Source organism: Brachycentrus maculatus, unplaced genomic scaffold, assembly GCF_059751285.1.
Source record: "Brachycentrus maculatus isolate JH-2025_06_01 unplaced genomic scaffold, ASM5975128v1 h1tg000282l, whole genome shotgun sequence".
NCBI classification, from domain to species: Eukaryota; Metazoa; Arthropoda; class Insecta; order Trichoptera; family Brachycentridae; genus Brachycentrus; species Brachycentrus maculatus.
Genome location: NW_028281033.1, coordinates 275,089 through 295,021, shown reverse-complemented (window position 1 = coordinate 295,021; position 19,933 = coordinate 275,089). Strand labels below are relative to the sequence as shown.

General features: G+C 35.9%; 1 protein-coding gene across 2 annotated transcripts; it reads right to left on the bottom strand.

The window, feature by feature from the left end:
- Nucleotides 1–170: 170 nt before the first annotated feature.
- On the bottom strand, nt 171–14,561 carry TAF1B (TATA box-binding protein-associated factor RNA polymerase I subunit B). 2 transcript variants are annotated; one of them, XM_088267100.1, is made up of 5 exons: nt 14,184–14,561; nt 12,252–12,470; nt 10,189–10,387; nt 6,584–6,692; nt 171–4,990 (listed from the first exon to the last, which is right to left on the bottom strand). In XM_088267100.1, exons 2-5 carry the CDS (start codon nt 12,460–12,462, stop codon nt 3,125–3,127), a joined length of 2,385 nt encoding a protein of 794 aa, XP_088123226.1. In that variant the 5' UTR covers nt 12,463–12,470; nt 14,184–14,561; the 3' UTR covers nt 171–3,124. The 2 variants fall into 2 exon arrangements, with proteins under 2 accessions (XP_088123226.1, XP_088123227.1); XM_088267101.1 differs by having other exon boundaries at nt 12,252–12,467.
- Between the last annotated feature and the right edge of the window lie 5,372 nt (nt 14,562–19,933).

The following is a 19,933-nucleotide window of genomic DNA, read 5'->3' as shown; positions in this document are numbered from 1 at the left end:
AAGTGGTATTTACCAAGTAAAACTTAAATTAAAAATGACTAGATATTATCACAAAGTGGCTGCGGGATCAATAATGAAATTTAAAAATAATAAGGAAATTAGCTGTCTGTGCTGGTCAACGCATATCCATCGCCGGGATGCAAGGAAAAAATTAAATAATAAAAAAAATCATTAAAACATACCGATTTATTTCATTTGAATAATATCAAAATACAAAAAAACTTAATATATTCCAAATACTTTTTAGGAAACAATAAATACTTGTAGCAAAAATGAGGTTAATATTTGTCAATAATTATGCACATAATAAATAAATATATCCTCTATAAATAAATTTAAATAAATAAACATTTTGACATCCCAACAGAGATGAAGAAGAATATGGAAGTCAGGGTATTTACAGGGCTTATGACCTATCACAGACTGGTTTAAGTGATAAGTTTATACAAGTGTAACATTCACCATGTCTGGGACTGGCTGCTTTACTCGACAAACCAAGTGTCGTCTCTTTAACGCCTGCATCCTAACAGTGTTGCTGTACGGATGTGAGTCGTGGCACCTCACCGAAGCTCAAAGCAAGAAACTAGCAAGTTTTGAAAATAGGTGCCTGAGGCGAATACTGGGTATAAACAGGTATGACTTCATCAGGAATGACGATGTGAGGAGAAGAACTCAACAGCCCCTCATACTGGAAGTCCTAAAGAGAAGGTAGACATGTCCTTAGAATGCCACCTGAGAGCATCAACCCCTCATGTCTCTTCTTCCAACCCCGAGGCTTCCGGCGCCCCGGAAGGCCGCTGACGACCATTCAGCGACTATACTCAGCGGAACTTCGAGACGCCGGACTGACCTGGGAGGAAGCCAAGGAGATGGCGCATGATAGAGTGACTTGGAGACATCTCGTGTTGGCCATATGTTCCACCTAGGGAGCGAACATGGAAAGAAGAAGAGGAAGAAGAAAATTACCCTGGACTGGTCCCTATAGTGCATGAGTGATTACCTTGCCTTTGTGTAAGTAACGATTAAGATAACACTGCGTCAATTCGATGCAGAGCCCTATACACCATTGGGTACGAATAAGGGTAGGTTAAGTTAGGTTATCCCCATTAGGACAGAGGAAGCAAAGCGGACTCTTTTTGCAGTCTGCAGACTCGTGGCCCGGTTGGGCACAATTTCGGCACAGGTTCTGTCGGTGGATCGACACGACGCCGCTCATACTCCAGGCACCGGGAGCACCGCGTGAGCCTTATCCTCTCCTGGAGACGGCACACCACCAGTTCTACTCTGAGCCTGCACAAGGAGTTCCATGGCCAGCTGGCTGCGAGGTAATTCGCACCGGCAAACCTAGGTGCCCCTGTGGGCACAGCGCAGACTCAGAACCCTGACGCACTCCGCTTTGTCCGCCTCCACCTGTTTGGTGAGGGCCTCTGCCACGTCCCCCTCTCGACACCCCCGTCCAGGTCACGGATGACGACCGTCAAGACCGTCAAGGGGATCACGCGGCGCAGTCACGCCCTCTCCTGCGATCTCTCTGATTGCCTTTTCAAGTCCTTCAATGGCGCCCCTTCCGGCCTCTATAAGGAGATCTCCCGCCCTGGTGTGCCTCACGGTCTTCACGGTTATCATCGCCGGGTGCTTAGCCATTTTTCGGCAGATCTCTGTGTAGGAGGCGGTCCCCGTCGCCTTGACGATGAGCGCCTCTCCCCACCTTGATCTTGCGCCTTCACTCGGGCTGGGGTCCTACCCTTTCTTTTTTCTGCGTTTCCGCATCACCTGGCTCCACCCTCAGCCCGTCGCCCGTGTTCCGGTTGGAGATGGCAGGGGGGCGTCAGTAAGAGCAGGGGGAAGGGTCCGCGTCCTCTCGCTCTTCCCCTTCTTTTTCTTTACCTTTGGCTTCTCTGTCTCCTTGGCAGCGGGTGCGACCTCTCCATCCACACTTGTCTGAGGGGACGCCGCTATGGCGGCAGCAGCTCTACCTTGGGGGCTGGTGAGGGCAGTGATCTCATCGGCCCTCTCTAGTTCCTCCACTTCCTCCGCCAACCATGCGAGGGAGGTTCCTAGGGAAGCTATCTCCTCTTTTATTGGGATGTGGACGTTTCGCTGTCCCTTTACAAACTCCCTTATCTTGACGAGTTCGTCCAGATGGCGGGCCAGGATCTCCTTCAGCCTCGTGTATCTTCCTGTAACAGGGGATGCGACTGGAGCCAGGACGGCTACGCCCTCCGCACTGCGGTTGCAGGCTGACGATGCCTGAGAGACCGCTTGCTCACTCCCGACCACCGGTACTGAGTGTCCGACACCCTGCACCGTAACTCTCGATTCTGTGTAAGACATATTGTACATATGTATTCTTAGTGGCCGCCGAAACGGAGACAAACCCCCCTACCATGACAAGGTGTATTTGATTACGCATATTTGTCGATTGTTGTGCGGTATGATCGATAATCCTGAAATTATCTGGAACATTGGTCTGTATGTTCCCGATAGTTACCTAAGACAGCGTCGACATAGATTGTTTCACATTCCTATACACAGGACCAACCTGCCGATGGTTATGCCTGTAGGAAGAGCTACCGCTATGTTGAACAATGTCTCATTGGATATTGATCTGTTCCATGTGTCTGATGGAGTTTTCCGAAGCGGGATTCTTCTACACCTTTAGCAATAGTATTCTTGCTTATTTTCTATTTTTGTCAATGTATACGATTAAAATTTAAGTTTGTAATGTGTATGTTAACTATAAATAAATTAATTGAATTGAAGGTGACAGACACAAGAGGACTCCCGCAGCCCGGTGACACAGGCGAGGTGTTTTAGGTGGTCCGTTGTGTAGGTGTGGCTAGGCCGGTGTTAGGCAGATCTAGGGATGCCGGTCACTGACCGGGCCGGGCAGACCGTAGTGCCCGAGTCGAATGAGGCGAGGGAGATAGCTCACAGACCGGCAACCCAGAGAAGAACATTCATAACTGAGATCCGCTGGGTGCTTATGCCACTGCGAGAGGGGGGAGTTTTTAGCCATTTAGCTAAATTTAGCTCTTCTCCCCCTTCGCAAAAAAAACATAAAAAGGTTAGGTTAGGTTAGGTTAGGTTAGGTCCAATGTCAGTACAAAACTGGGATTTAATTTCATCTTCTCGCTATATGTTTTTTTAATTTCAGTCTGGCTAGACTGTCAATTTTTTCCATGATCAATTTTTCAGTAGCTGATAATTCTTTGTACAAATCGAACGCGGTGATCTCAGCAATCGACGCGCACTCCCTCAGGAACCAAGAAAAACTGGACGGGAAGTTGGCGTCCAGCTCAACCTCGAATGATTCAATGTTAAACTTTGCGGGGAAGAATGGGTAGTGGCGGACCCAGTAGTTCTCAAAGCACGCGTGAAGGTCTGGCGACACGTAGGTGAATCTTCTTTTCCCGGGGTCTTTCTTGGGCTCGACATTTGAACTGAGCGCTCGTCGATTGTCTCTCAAGGTGATAATGTGATCGTCCAACCTGTCGCTGTGAAAATCAGCAGACGACACAAAATTTGATATTTTTTCCCCCGTTGTTTTGGAATCCCATTCTGAAAGTTTGCAGTCGATAATTGTGACGTGTTTTTTATAATTCCGTTTGATGTTTTCTCCCTTTTTACACACTAAGTATCGCTTCAACCCCTTGTCCACAGTTAAATCAGTATTGGAACTGAAATTGTGTACGTAAAGCTTGTAACCTTTTGTTTTAAGTATATTTTGGAGCGATTTTGGATTTATAAGATAAGACACACTATACTGCGCAAAACTTTCTTCCAGAATGTCCCGATTGACTTCTAAATCGGAGTACGGCGTATCCAAGTATTGCCAGTTTAGTAAGTCTTGTACGTACGAGGCGTTGGGAGTCAGTGAACAAGCAAAAAAGGGAAATTGTTTTTCGACATAATCGGAATTATCTTCGATGTTTTGTAGGAGGGATTTGATGATAGAATTTTTGTTGTTTTTTACGACACCGTCCATTTGCATCTTCCGCGTTTTATTGCGATGATATAGGAACAACTCCGGTTTATCCGAATTACCCGGATCGAACTTCATTCTAGTCGGATAATGGCACTGCCTTAAACAGACCTTACGATATTCTACGTATTTTATCCAATCTCTCCAAACGAACAACCTCTTATTTGTAAAATTTACATCTTCGGCGTAACCCGTAGGACTCGGTTTAATATCTCGGGGAAAATTTAAAATCGAATTGATCTTTTCCGCACTCGAGGAGATGACATTTTCAGTCACCCCGTCCAAACCGAACAGCATCTTGACAGCGACGATAATATACGAAAGCGCCAACGCCTCGTAATTAGGATATTCTAACGATAGTGCGGGATTATAATTATCCAATTTGGAAGAAAAATTTACAATTTTGAATATCAAAGTGTGCAATTCCTGCGGAAGCTCCAGTTCCTCGATGTATCGTTTGATCAGCTGTTCGACATCCGGCCTTCGAATCGCCTTCAGCTTCATCGCCTTGCAGAACTTGTGCGCGGTTTTTAATATATTTCTATGAGATAGCGCCGCTGTTCCCAGTCTGAATCTATCGGCCGGATTGAAGTGCATGTCATCCGGGAAAAAGTGTTTGTAGGTGCCGAAGGTGACGTGGCCTTCGCGGCACCATCTCAACAGATCGCCGAGTTGAACCTCATCGTTGTTGATTCGCAATCCCAAAAAAATAAAGACGTATAAATTGAATATTCGGCTGACGTTCATTCTGTGTTTCTTAATATCAAATTTGGTTTTGTTGAAGCACTTGCAATTGCTGTTGCAGAATCCTTCTTTTATGTGTTGATCTAGCTTCTCGAGTGTCATGAGCCTGCTTAACACATTTCTGGTTGCTTTGTTAAACTCTATGGTCTGCGGTCTGTCCTCATCTTGCATTCTGATGTTGTCTAATGTTTGTGACGCGAGGGGCATTGTAGATGACTGCGAGATGAGGTATTCTTCGTGGTGTTGTTTCACAAGAGCAGCCTAAAAAAACGAGGCAAAATATTAAGTCGATGTTTTGAATATTGAAAGCATTAACTTTGTGGATCATATTGATATATCGCAGTCGTACAGGAGAAAGTGACCAACTAACAAAATGTTAAATGTTCAGGAGATCCATTAAAGTCACTTTTGCTTGGCAAGAAAATAAACATCAATGCAGTTAGTCATTTTTAGCAAGTCTATTATACTTCTAAGTTTAAAATACTTAAGGATGTTTTTCAGGGCAATATTAAGCTAGTAAGATATCAAATAGTCAATGATCATGTTTTTGTACAAAATGCACTTGGTCACATTCTCCTCTATGACTACGATATTATTTTGATAAATAAAAAGACTTTGTTTTTTTAACCCACTCACATTTTTACTAACCAACTAGTTTCGGCAACAACCTGTTGCCCTCTTCAGGGTTTAATTTATAACTAGTCACAAATTAAACCCTGAAGAGGGCAATAGGTTGTTGCCAAAACTAGTTGGTTAATAAAAATGTGAATAGATCAAAAAACAAAGTCTTTTTTTCTCAAAATAATACATTTAGTCAATAATTGCGTTTACAACATTTTGAGTGTGTCCAAATACTTGTTCACAAAATCTGGATTATCTCCAATTACAGACTTCCATATTCTTCTTCATCTTTGATGAGATGTCAAAAAATAATATGAATAATTGCGTTAACTATCAACTATCGACACCGTATTCTTCTTAATCTATCAACATAAAAATAAAAGCTTCATAATGTTAGAATTAGTGCTTAAATAATTAAATAACATTTTTTATATAGATAAAAAAAATAATATGGTTGAAATTCCGAGTATTTACAGGGATTACGACCTTTCATGGGCCATTTATTGATTTGATTTAATTTGTAGAACTCCTTTTTAATTTATGTATTAATTTTAAATCAAACACAGATTTTTGAGTCTACTAAGTTAGTGGACTCAAAAAATCTGTGTTTGATTTTAAATTAATACATAAATTTCATAGGCTAGTTAACACACTCAAAATGTGAGTTAAGGCGAGATATTCGATAGCCCGCATTTTTATTTTTTTAAAGCCCAGGTAACCTTTAAAGCAATTGTTTTTTTCTTTCTTAAAATAAGTGTTTATGTATTTAAAAAAAAAATTCTTTGAAATAAATATATGTTTTTGAAAAGAAAAGAGTTATTGAAAGGTAAGGAGTAAAATCGTAAGGAGTAAAGTCCGCCTCCGTAGTGTAATGGTCAGCACGCTCGGCTACCGTTCTGGAGGTCCCGGGTTCGATTACCATGGACTGGTACCTGAAGCGGAGGGCTGATCACCTTTCCTTCATGTATAAACGATCAAGATAACACTGCGTTTATAAGACACAGTGCCCTATGCACCATTTGGGTGCGGATAAGGGTTTTTAAGGAGTATAAAAATATATATAAAAAAATATTTATAAATATATTCTAAAAAAAAACCTAATTCGAATATATATTTCAAAAATAATTGTGAGCTAAGACAAGTCTGGCTTCTCGCGCATCCGATCGCTTAGTGAATTGTACATACATATGTTTGTGAGTACCCCCTTAAATAACAATTTGAAGAAATACGTACCGTATTTTGAGATGCTTTCAATTTTTTTCCCATAAAGGTTTCCCCATCTAAAATTCTTTTTTGGGTTCTTTTTCGTTTTTTCTTCATACCATAAAGCAGCTCGAGATCTCTGAAATGGAAAATTTCAAGTTGCATTCATACGTATGACTTATCTAATGATACGTGGAGACAACCAATGTGTAATTTCTAGTCATTTTAAAAGAACCATCATCCAATTAACTTAAACTATCCGGGAGTGTGGCCGTACATGACCATCCAAACAAAACTTTCCTGAAAGGAGTATAGACATTTATGAATACATATTAAACATAACAAAATATTTTGTCCTTATAACAAATATTTTGTCCTTGAATAGCGATAAAACATACTATGTATCATTCTCAATAAATCGTAGTGACCTTCAGTCAGATTTTAATTACAATACACAAAAATGAAAATGACATTAACCATGATACTTTATGCACACAAATATGTACAAAAATAAAACAAGTAAATGAAATAAAATACCTTGGTGTGATAATAGATGAAAATATGAAGTGGAAACCACAAATAAATCTACTAATAAAGAGAGTTAGAAAACTTATACATATATGCATTTGTCAGACTCAGAAATATACTCTATATCTCTAAAGACTATTAAAACTATTTACTTTGCCTTGATACAATCAATTTTACATTATGGAATTATTGGATGGGGAGGATCCTATAAAACTACTATAAATCCTCTATTAATAACACAAAAATGTATTGTAAAAATTATCTTAAAAAAGCCTAGGATCTATCCATCAAACTTGATTTTCCAAGAATTTAGCGCACCTACTGTAGAATCGATTTTTAAAAGAGCATCAATTTTACAAATATTTAAAGAAAGGGAAACACTATTGACACATAATTTTAGAAATACAAGATCACAAAATAACTTAAAGACCCCAAAATATAATATTAGTGCAGCTCAAAACCACTATTCTTTTATAGGAATAAAACATTTTAATAAACTACCTGCAAGAATAAAAAATATAATCAATTTAAAATCTTTCAAAAATGATTTACAAAAACATATATGTAAGGCAAACTCCCGTTTGATTACCATTTATTATTTCTAATTTTTACTTCGTATTTATATGTACAAACCCTGTAAGTTTATTTTTACTTCTTATTTATATGTACAAACCCTGTAAGCGAACTCCCTCTCTAAACACCAGCAATCTGCTCTCTTAGTGAGGTAGCACGTAAAAAAAACTATGTATATGTAACTATGTTGATTATTTTGCCATACAATGTATCTTTGATTAAAAAATTTATAAAAAAAAAAAAAAAAAAACATATAGGGTCCGCCATCTAAAGTTTTTTTTTTCAACTAGTGCTTATTTCGTGAATGGTAACACTTAGCTCATGTCTGATTTGACAGATAATTAGTTTTATCCTTCCGCTGAGCGAATATGGTTGTGTATACGCTTGAACAACGCTGGGAAATATTGCGACATTACTTTGAAAATCATGGTAATGTTGCAGAATGTGTGCGAAAATTGCGTACGGTTTTTGGAAGAAGAGAAGCACCGTCAGCTCCGTATGTTCGTTATCTTGTGAAAAAAGTGAAAGAAACTGGCATCCTCATCGATAAACCAAAGCGTGAAAAGCCAAAAACAGTGCGTACACCCGAGAATATCGATGTTGTGGCAGAAAGTGTGCGTGAAGCGCCATCAACATCAATTCACCGTCGTTCTCAACAATTGAACATTTCGGAGACATCATTGAGACGAATTTTGCATAAAGACCTTGGTATGACGCCATACAAAGTCCAATTGGTTCAGGAGTTGAAGCCAACTGACCATCCAATGCCTTTTCGCTTCGCTGAGTGGGCCTGCGATCGACTTACAGAAGATGCCGATTTTGCCAAAAAAATCATCTTTTCGGATGAAGCTCATTTTGATCTTGGCGGGTATGTAAACAAGCAAAATTGTCGTATTTGGGGCACAGAAAACCCGCACGCATACATTGAAAAGCCGGTACACCCAAAACGAGTCACTGTTTGGTGCGGATTTTGGTCCAGAGGCATAATTGGGCCATTTTTCTTTGAAAATGAGCAAGGAGTGGCCGTTACAGTCAATGGCGATCGTTATCGGGCCATGTTGAACGGATTTTTGTTCACAAAAATTGAAGAGGAGGATATTGGCAACATTTGGTTTCAACAGGACGGCGCTACGTGCCACACAGCCGAAGCTACGAAGTTTTTTTTTTATAGCATTTTCAAAAAAAAAATTTGGCGGACCCTTTATATACAATTATACAGTATCTAATACAAAAATACACTAATAGAGAAACAAAAAGTCTTAAACATAAAATAAAATAAAATAACAAATAGTAAGCACTGGTAAATACATGTCTCCTTCACACACTATCAGCGAGTAGCGAGAGAGAGTGAAACACAACGTTTAAATTTATCCATTATAACATGGAGAAGAAATGCTGAGAAAGTACAGACTTCAAGGTGAAAAACAATATATTAAATAAATCTATTCTTTCAAAAGCATTGGCTAACATGTGAAATTGCGGAATCGGAGAGAACATGGCATAGTTTGCACTATGTACAAATACTGCAAATATAGATTTTTGCCTAGTACCTCTTCGACGCACGCTAAGCTTTATTAGATTCAGGAGATCAGGGCTGTCCAAAAAATTGTTAAGAATTTTATATAACAGGACCAAATCAGTAATTACCCTTCTATCACTAAGATTTATTAATTTTTTGACATCTCATCAAAGATGAAGAAGAATATGGAAGTCTGGGCATTTACGGGGCTGACGACCGTCATAGGCTGGTTTAAGTGATCACTTTACGTAAATGCCCAGACTTTCATATTCTTCTTCATTTTTGATGAGATGTCAAAAAATAATATGAAAATAACTCCTGTAATTGGAGATAATCCAGATTTTGTGAACAAGTATTTGGACACACTCAAAATGTTGTAAGATTTATTAATTTTAGCCACTTCATTATGCAATTATAATCTAACTCATCAATGGGGATATTTAGTTTATTTAATATAGTTTATATAATATGGCTCCAGAATATCTAAAAGAGCTGTGTATTCCAGATGAATCGGTCGATAGACGTCTCACGCTTCGATCGGCTACAACAACTGCAATGGGCTAAGTGATCTTACCATAAATTAAAATTATTACACCTTGTTCCATATAAAGGCCAAATTATGAATTATCTTGAAAATTTGGAAATCCAAAAAAACCTAAATTCTAATAATAATTTTTTAAATAATATATTGTATCAAAATTCTTCACCTTTGCTTTCCATTTTTCCTTTGTTTTCAAACTCCGTCCCTTGACTAACCCCTTCCCCTTACTTTCCCCTCTCCTTATTTATAGAACAATTTTATATTTTATATTTTAGTTATTATACAGACCTGAATGATGGAAGTTTAACTTCTGAAACATGTAGTCTATAATAAAACTCAAGTGGTAAAAAACAAGTGTTTTCTTCAATCATCGTAGGAGATCACTTATAAACGACTTTGCAACGGTATAACAAAATGTAATAGTTTTATTCCTAGTTGATTCTATGTTATAGTTTTTTTATGAAAGTAAAGTACCTGGGATTGAAACCTAAAGTAATCTTGGGCGCCATATTCACTCTGGAGAAGAAGGCGACTTTATTGTAGCGCAGCCAGCGACTCCAGAGCCTCAGCACCATGCTGGCGAGGCCCACGCGCGCTCCACACATGCGTGTCTCTTCCACCAGCCCAATCAGGATCATGTTGTGCGCGTGCCATGTGCTCCACATGTTCTGATCTGAAATGTCAATAAGTCATCATGGCCGGTATGCACATGTACACGCAAATGAACTGATCACAGGGTAGTCGCGGAAATTCACCACAGAAGCTCTAAAGCTTAGCAAAAAACAAATAAGGATCCTAACCAGGACCTTGACAGGACACTGCAGACTGAGGAAACACATGACAAAAATTGGACTTCATGACTCCCCAGTATGCAGATTTTGTATGGAGGATAACGAAACGCCAATCCACATTCTCTACAATTGTGACGCACTCGCTCGCAAACGAAGTCACATCCTTGGAGGGGACCTCTACTGGACTCCGAGAAGGTGAAACTCCTACCACCAAGACAGGTCGTGAGTTACATGGCTCACGTAGGTCTTGGCAGTGAGCTGTAATACAGAGGGAGGTCATAATAGACTTAATATGGTCACGGTGACATAAGGGATGCAGGATCCCTTGACCTCAAAAAAAAAAATTTTAAATTTACATTCACACGAATGATATTATGAATGCATTTTTTTCGACTATCACTTGAGAGTAATTGTCCTTGTCTCGGGCAGCTCTAAACAGCGCCTCGACGGTCCTGATCCCCGTCCAATCTCGTATATACCGGAGCCAGGAGATCTGCCTTCTGCCCACACCTCATCAACCCTGTATTAGGTGCAATAGTTCGTACTTTTTTCCAATCAGCAAATAACGAAGATTAATGAGTGAATGCATATAAATTATAAATAAAACGCTTGTTTTTTACTACTTGAGTATGATATTTTAACAACTTGTTTCGGAAGCTACAGATCGGCTGTCCAAACTTAAAACACAGTAAGGAACATTTTATTGTACCATATTTTTGCATTTTTGGACTCAGTAGAATCTACTTAGTCCAAAAATGCAAAAAAAACATACAAAAAAAAAATGTCCCTGTGTTTTGAGTTTGGACAGCCGAGATGTTTCCATCTAAGTGTTTTATCTTTAATTCAATCATGTCCTACCACAAAGTGAATGCCGAAACAATAAATAACATAATGCATTAATTACCTAAGCTTGTTTCGATTTAAAATTTACCTAAAAAAAACAGATCTAAGTTCCTTTTTCTTTTAAACGTATAACTCATATAGTACATGTTGCTAACTTTTTTCATATTTTCTTTTTGATTTTTTGTTTTCTGTTAAAATCAAATATTTGTAGTTTATATTACCACTTTTAATCTAATTTTATTTCTGGTAATTTCTATTGTATTCTTGCCAGTGTCCTTTACTATATTTTTAATTAATGTTTTACTAAGTAAATACCACTATTTCGTAAAATCTACTGTGACACGTGTTTCGATGCATTCCGCATCATTTTCTAACACCGTATGATAGATTTTAAATACACAGTAGATTTTAAGAAATAGTGGTATTTACTTAGTAAAACATTAATTAAAAATGGTTAGATTCTACCACAAAGTGACTGCCAAATCAATTGATGAAGTCCTTTACTATAACCTAAAATACATTGTATACCCCTACACACAGGCCATGCCTCGTAGGATCTTTTTTTGTATTTATATTATTAAACGTACGCCTCCGTAGTGTAATGGTCAGCTTGCTCGGCTATCATTCTGGGGGTCCCGGGTTCGATTCCCAGGGGGGGTCAAATAAATATAAGTGATTTTTTTCACTGTAATATTTATTCAATATTACCTGAAGTGGAGGGCTGATCACCTTTCTTTCATGTGTAAACGATCAAGATAACACTGCATTAAAGGAGTGCCCTATGCACCATTGGGGTGCGGATAAGGGTTTTATTTATTTTTTATATATTTAAAAAAAAGAAGTTATATTTTATATTATATTGTGAAACGCAAAAGAATTTAAAATAAAGAAAAAAAAACTCACATTTTTCTTTGTCCGTTTTCTCCACAGCCAACTTCCTGGACTTGGTCTTGACTCCGGTGAAGTTGTCCTGCGAGAACTCCATGATGGGCCGGGACTCTGCGGACCGCATCCCGCACTCGGCGCAGTACAGGTAGCCGGCCCGCACCACGGCCCTCTTCACGCCGCACTCCGGGCAGCTCTCCTGGACGTCCACAAACTGACCGTCCTCCATGATGACTGCTAAAAGAAGAGAAAGAATCTTGTTTATTGTAACTGCAGACAGTTGGTAGAATTCCATATTGAATTGTTGGGTAATACAGTGAAACCTCTATTTATCGTTTTTAAAGGGACCTTTTAAAATAAACTATGAATGCGGGAAAACAATGAATGCGGGATTAAGAGGTCAATACGCAAATAGATACGACCGAATAAAGATACCGTCCTTCCAATCTGCATAACCATTCGTAGGCTAAAATTCTAAGAAGAATATATGTTTCAGATGCAAATGTATTTGTTTAAAAAAAATACAAACCTGAATAGAATTTTCAAAAATACTTTTCTTTTTTAACTGTTTTATTTTCGTCATTTTTAAGTCAATAGTATATTTTCGGCTTATGGTATCGGTTACACAAGCTTTCGATAGTTTCTATCCCATATGTTGCCGTTGAATGTAAGAAAATTGGAAATAATGTAAAAAAACAGACAAAATGTATCAAATATGCAGCTTAATTCGAACGATAAATGCGGTAAATGGTGATAGAGAAACGATCGATGCGGTTTACTTTAGTATGAAATTAAGTCGGGATAGAAGAAATAAACGACACATCCGGGAAAACGATTATTCGAGGAACGATAGATAGAGGTTTCACTGTATATCTAAAATAAAACAAGGTTTTTGTTGGATTGAATTCTACATTTATTTATGTATATGTTAATACGTGACGCGTTTCATCTTCTTAGGACATTATCAAACACATTATTGAGTGTTTGATAATGTCCTAAGAAGACGAAACGCGTCGCGTATTAAGATATACATAAATAAATGTAGAATTCAATCCAACAAAAACCTTGTTTTATTTTGGATATATTACCCAACAAGGGAAAGAATCATCAAAACTTTTCACTGCCCACACCGGGGCCTATTCAAAAGTTCTTCAAACCCTACTCCGCACCCCAATGGTGCATAAGCCACTCAGCTGTCCAAACTTAAAACATAGTAAAGGACATTTTTTTCTAGCACTTTTTTTTTGCAATTTTGAACTAAGTAGAATCTACTTATATTATTTTAAGAAATAAAAAGACTTGTGTTTTGATCCACTCACAAAATGTGAGTGGATCAAAACACAAAGTCTTTTTATTTCTCAAAATAATATATCAATATGATCCACAAATTTAATGCTTTCAATATTCAAAACAGAATCTACTTAGTCCAAAAATGCAAAAAAAAGTACTACAAAAAAAATTGTCCCTAACTGTGTTTTGAGTTTGGACAGCCGCACTGCATCATATAAATTCAGTGTTATCTTTATCGTTAACACATGAACTGCTTCAGGGTAATATTGAATAAATATTAGAGTGAAAAAATCACTTATATTTATTTGACATCCCGCTGGGAATCGAACCCGGGACCTCTAGTAAGGTAGCCCAGCAAGCTGACCATTACAATACAGAGGCGGACACTTACCACTTTACCGACTGCATAATTTTGCGGGAAACTTATGCCTAACCCCGCATATTTTTTGGAAAAATAATACTTAACCACTTATTTTTAGAATATTTATTACTTGATACAGCTGGATGAATATGTTCTTACGTCGATAACATACATGCTTAACAAATCCCATTGATTTTCGTTGGTAAAGATTCCTTTTCAACAATATTGAATAAATAAATAGATAATTGATTAAACAACAAAAGCGTAACGAGGTTAAAAAGCTAATATGTACTACTCACGTGTTAAAGTTGGGTTGTAAAAGAAAAAATCCGTAAGGTCATTTTAAATTATAATAATTCAGTTAATAATCATTGAGGCTTTAAGAAATAAATCTAAAATATAAAGCTTTTCTCTTATATACGCGCATTTTTATACCAATCTCATTTTAATTTTTGAATGATGCCGAAACCAGCAGAAATTGGCAGAAACGTCAAAATAAACGTCAAAGCGCGCCTAAAGAAACATTGGAGTGTTGCCAGTAATGTTAATTTATCTCACGCTTGCCAGACAAAATGCGCGTGACGCGAGTGTGACGCATAAAATGTTGGTTCATTTTGAATTATTCAACAATTATTACACAAGATTTTAAATTCAATAGCAATATATCGATCCAGCAGGACGTGTAGCTATTAATTATCCTAATGCTCACATCTAACCTACCTTACTATGTAGAATGATAGGTATTACAAATGAATTCAAAATATATAAATGAATTCATCGATTTAAAATCATACCACTATATTTATTGATAACTTCGTCATAAAATAATATTAACTTATGCATTTGACGAGATAACCAGTGTTTTTTAATATAATTTTTCACTCAAGAATTAAATGAATGAATGAATGGCTTGAAACATCAGGAGTTTTACACTTCATAAAATTCATAAAATTGGCGCCCAAGGAGAAACACGATAACTAATATTGTTCAAGATGTAGTTAAATTCCAATAGATGTCACTAGGACATTGGGCAATACCAAAAATATAAAAAAAAAACAAATAGTGATAATGCTTCATTAGCTATATTTATATTTTAAGTGCAATATGTTTTACTAGATGTTCATAATGTTTTTAATCAAATTTCAATAAGGTACTAATGCTACGAGGTACTGCTATATGCAAAAAGCTTTTAAAATAAATTAGATCAATATAATTTAATTTATTACATTTTTTTTTACTTAGATCTGAGATGAAGTATGTATATAGACTCTTCTTCAATTCGTTCATTTCCATCATAATAATGTTATATTTTTCCAGTCTACTTGTATGTGCAGAATAGATTACTTATTTTCTCACGAAAAATGCAGAAATCGTGACAATGTCGTTATATCAAAATGACATCAGATTGAATTAACAAATATGAGGTAGTATTTTCTAGTTTTGAACAATACATATTTTTAAATAGGAACTAGGAACTGCATATTATATATACAATAACAACTGTACAACAGTTTTTTCCACATAAATTGCCATTCTCGTGGAAACCATTTATGAGGAAAACTAAATAGTTGTTATCCTGTTATATAAAATAAAGACAACTATTTATATGTAGATTTTTATTGATATCTCAACATAGATGAAGAAGTATATTGAGACTGGAATATATGCTATAAGTCTCGGTATTCACAATGTTACGCAGTGTATAAAGGGATCACTTAAACAAGTCAATGACAGGTCGTAAGCTCTATAAAGAACCAGACTTCCAAATTATAGGTAATTATAAAACTTTATAATTAAATAACAAAATGGAGCTACAAAAAAATTCAAAAATTGTTTATCAATTCATTGTCATATCAAATCAATAAATATTAGAGTGAAAATCTCTTATAAATGTTTATATTTTGACCCTTCTAGGAATCGAACCCGGGACCTCCAGGACGATAGGGTAACGCTCCTACCACTACTTACACTATGGAGGCGGATAAAAAATTTAGAAAAATCTAAATTATCTCATAATTGGCCATTCTTGGGAACACCGCCCAACGCATATAAGTTACATATTGTTGTTAAGTTACTTTTCAAATATTTTTCTATGGGATTTTTCATGAACTGGGGTCGTTATCCTTTTAAATGTGTACCAATTAAAAACAAATACCGTTAGACCGGATTTTTCGAAAAACAAGTATGCTAATTAATTATATTCCTAAAAAACGACATTTTTGAGAGTTTAGGTTATAATTTAACTCATGATTTCTTCTTCTTCTTCTTCTAACCCTTATCTGCACTCAATGGTGAATAGGGCACTGGATCGTATATAAGCAGTGTTATCTTGATAGTTAAATACACAAAGGAAAGGTGATCAGCCTTTAGGTACGAGTCCAGGGTCATATTAAATAAATATTAGACTGAAAAATCACTGATATTTATTTAGACCCTCTTGGGAATCTAACCAGGGACCCGGGAGCTTATTCAAAAGCAATCATTAAAGTTAAAATATAAGGTTATAGTTAGTTATATCGTAAAAGAATACATACATTACAAACTAACATTTAAGGCGTATACATTAAAAAAAAAAAAAAACAAATTAAAAAGTAAGCAAGAAGACTCTTGTTAAATGTGTAGAAGAATCCCGCTTCGGAAGACTCCTTCGGACACATGGAACAGATCAATATCCAATGTGATATTCTTCAACATAGCGGTAGCTCTTCCTACAGGCATAACCATCGGCAGGTTGGTCCTGTGTATAGGAATGTGAAACAATCTATGCCGACGCTGTCTTAGGTAACTATCGGGAACTTACAGACCAATGCTCCGGATAATTTCAGGATACCGCGCAACAATCGAAAAAAATGCGTAATCAGATACACATTCCTTCTAGTCTCTAAACTATTGTACCCAAGCATACCCTGGAGAAACTGGGTCGGGTAGAGCCGAGGATAATAGCCGTACTCTCTCATGTAGAGATACCTCAAAAACTTCTTTTGGACTTTCTCTACCATAAGAGAGTAGTTGAGCTCGTGTGGCCCCCAAAACAAAAAAAAAATGATAAAATAATAAATTATAATTAAAATGTAACTATGTTTAAAATCAATTATTTATTGTAATTTATTCAAAATTACCATGGACTGGTACCTGAAGCGGAGGGCTGATCACCTTTCCTTCATGTATAAACGATCAAGATAACACTGTGTTTATATGACAGAGCCCTATGCACCATTTGGGTGCGGTTTAGGGTTTTATGTAATATATATATATATATATATATATATATATATATATATATATATATATATATATATATATATATATATATATATATATATATGTTTAAAATCACTTTTATGGTGATTTTAAAACAATGTTGCATTTTAATTATAAAATGGAAAATCACAAACTTAGTCTTGTTATTTTTCATATTAATTTATTAGCGCACATCGTGATATTTATCCATGGACCCATTAATAGTCGAAACTAAATCATTCAATAACCTCAAACTGGTCTGATGATGTCGGTTACGGCGAAACCCGGTTGCTGGTCAAATAAAATTCATGTGGAAAAAATTACATATGCAGTTGTTATTATTTATTCTATAAAATGCAGTTCCACTAAGAAATGTCGGTATAGAACTTAATTTGAATTTAATAATATGGAAAAAAGTTCTCATTAAAAATATCCACGCGTTTTTAAAATATCAATCCTTTTATGCGTACGCGAAAATTATTCGAAACTCATCTGTAATATGTAATATGAAAAAAAAATTCAAAAATTTTTTTAGAATTCATATAAAAAATATACAAGCTTTATCAAGATACCGGACCTTTTTATGCGTACGCGAAAAAATTTAAAATTCATCTGCATTTAGCAATATAAAAAAAAAGTAAAAAAGTTTTTTAGAATTCATATAAAAAATATACAAGCTTTATCAAGATACCGGACCTTTTTATGCGTACGCGAAAAAATTTAAAATTCATCTGCATTTAGCAATATAAAAAAAAAGTAAAAAAGTTTTTTGAATTCATATAAAAAATATACAAGCTTTATCAAGATACCGGACCTTTTTATGCGTACGCGAAAAAAATTGAAAATTCATCTGCATTTAGCAATATAAAAAAAAAGTAAAAAGGTTTTTAGAGTTCATATAAAAAATACACAAGCGTTATACAAATGTCGGACTTTTTTATGCGTACGCAAAAATTATTTGCATGAAAAATATTCAAATTGTTCGAACATATGTATTAGTTTAAAAAAACGCGGGTGGATGACTCGTCTTCGGGTCATTGACTGAGATTTTCAAGATCAAAAGATAATACGATAAAATATACCCATCTCTTTCTCGCTTCCTTCCATTTGTACTGGGATCGAGCGAGACAAAAGTAGCGCAACGGTACATTTTGATTTATGACTTGAGACCATTCGAAGGAAGATGTAATTTATATAGCTGTCTCGCTTTGTTTTATTAGTAATACGGTTCTTTTGTAAGCAAAGTCAAGGACTCGTCATTTCAGGTGTAATGAGAGAAAGAGACGCGTATTGCGGATGTCTTGAGACGAAAAGGGACCGAGATATATAATCACAAAATGATTACGTGGTACCGGGTGGTCTGAACGAAGAGAATAAGAAATAAAAAATACTTAAAGATTATTGTATTTTTTTCATATTTTTTTTTCTTCATATCACCTTCACCTTCACCATTCACTATATCGTTTTCACATTTCACGATTTTTTTTTAAATAGAAAAAATAGTTTTGAAAGAAGAGATATTTATTTTCTTATTATATACTCTATACAGTATAATATGCTAACATCTCAACATAGATGAAGAAAAATATGGAAGTCTGGGTATTGACAGAGCTCATGACCTTTCATTTGCTGATTAAGTGATAACTTTACACAAGTGCAACATTCATCAATTCTACCCCAACCACACTACTCAAATTTTTGGAACGCCTAGATATATTGATCAATCTCGTGACACAGTACATATGAGCTCGCAGCAGCTATCTATGTTGGATTGACGATAGTTTTTATTCAGCTGACTTTTTTATTCGTGTGCAAGGTCCGAATATCGGATTATATTTAGATACTGACAACCACCTGAAAACATGTATTTCTTTTTAATGCTGCTTGTAATTTGGCCAGTATTTTTTTAAACATTTTTTTAGTGTTACTTGATAAATACCACTATTTATTGAAATAGTGGTAATTACAGAGCATAATTTTAATTAAAAAGGATAGATGTTACCACAATGTGACTGCCGAATCAATAAATGAAAATATTTTTATTTATTTATTACCAAAAATTGTAGCTTTGTCAATTATTTTTTATAAATAAATAAAAAATGATTGTCATAAATGAATATTATTTTGAAATCTCAACAAAGATGAAGAAGAATATGGGGTTGATTAACATTTTATACTCAAACAGTTTATATTCAAACCTGTATATGGAAGCATCTGTAGTTTCCATAAGCAGTTGTTAATATAATACTCAAGTGGTAAAAAACAAGTGTTTTATTTATAATTCAATTATGTCATACCACATAGTGAATGCCGAAACAACGAAAAACATAATAAACATAAATCTGGAGGTACTCACCAAAACGTTACATTTGCATTATAAATGATTTTAAGTAATCACGAATTCTAGCTTGTAAAATTGTTACGTTTTGGTAAAATTTAATGATTACATATTGGTTTAACACAGGATTGGTTACGTTTTGTCGCTACTTTAATGAAGATTTCGATAGAATACAAACAGATTTGCATTTAAAGGATTTTTTGTGCAATATTGGGAATGTAACTTTTTGGTGAAGACCTCCACATACATATATACTAATAAAATATCGTGTAGACCAGTGTTACGCTAACTTTTTCTATTAAAGGTACACCTACCAACTTAAGTAATACCCACTTAACTGAGCACAGGCAATCAGAATTCGGAGCAATTGTATTATTTTCACAAAATTAAACTTTTTTCCACGGCACACCAACTAATCAACACGGTACACCAACTTTAATTAGAATTTCGTTTGAATACAGTAAACAGAAA

What these genes read in the sequence shown, in the direction of transcription:
- TAF1B (XM_088267100.1), bottom strand. Translation starts at nt 12,462, where the DNA reads ATGGAGGACGGTCAGTTTGTGGACGTCCAGGAGAGCTGCCCGGAGTGC. An exon ending in GAAAACGGACAAAGAAAAAT is followed by an intron (nt 10,388 to 12,251) that starts GTGAGTTTTTTT and finishes TTGACATTTCAG; the next exon opens with ATCAGAACATGTGGAGCACA. An exon ending in TGAAAGCATCTCAAAATACG is followed by an intron (nt 4,991 to 6,583) that starts GTACGTATTTCT and finishes TCGTTTTTTTAG; the next exon opens with GCTGCTCTTGTGAAACAACA.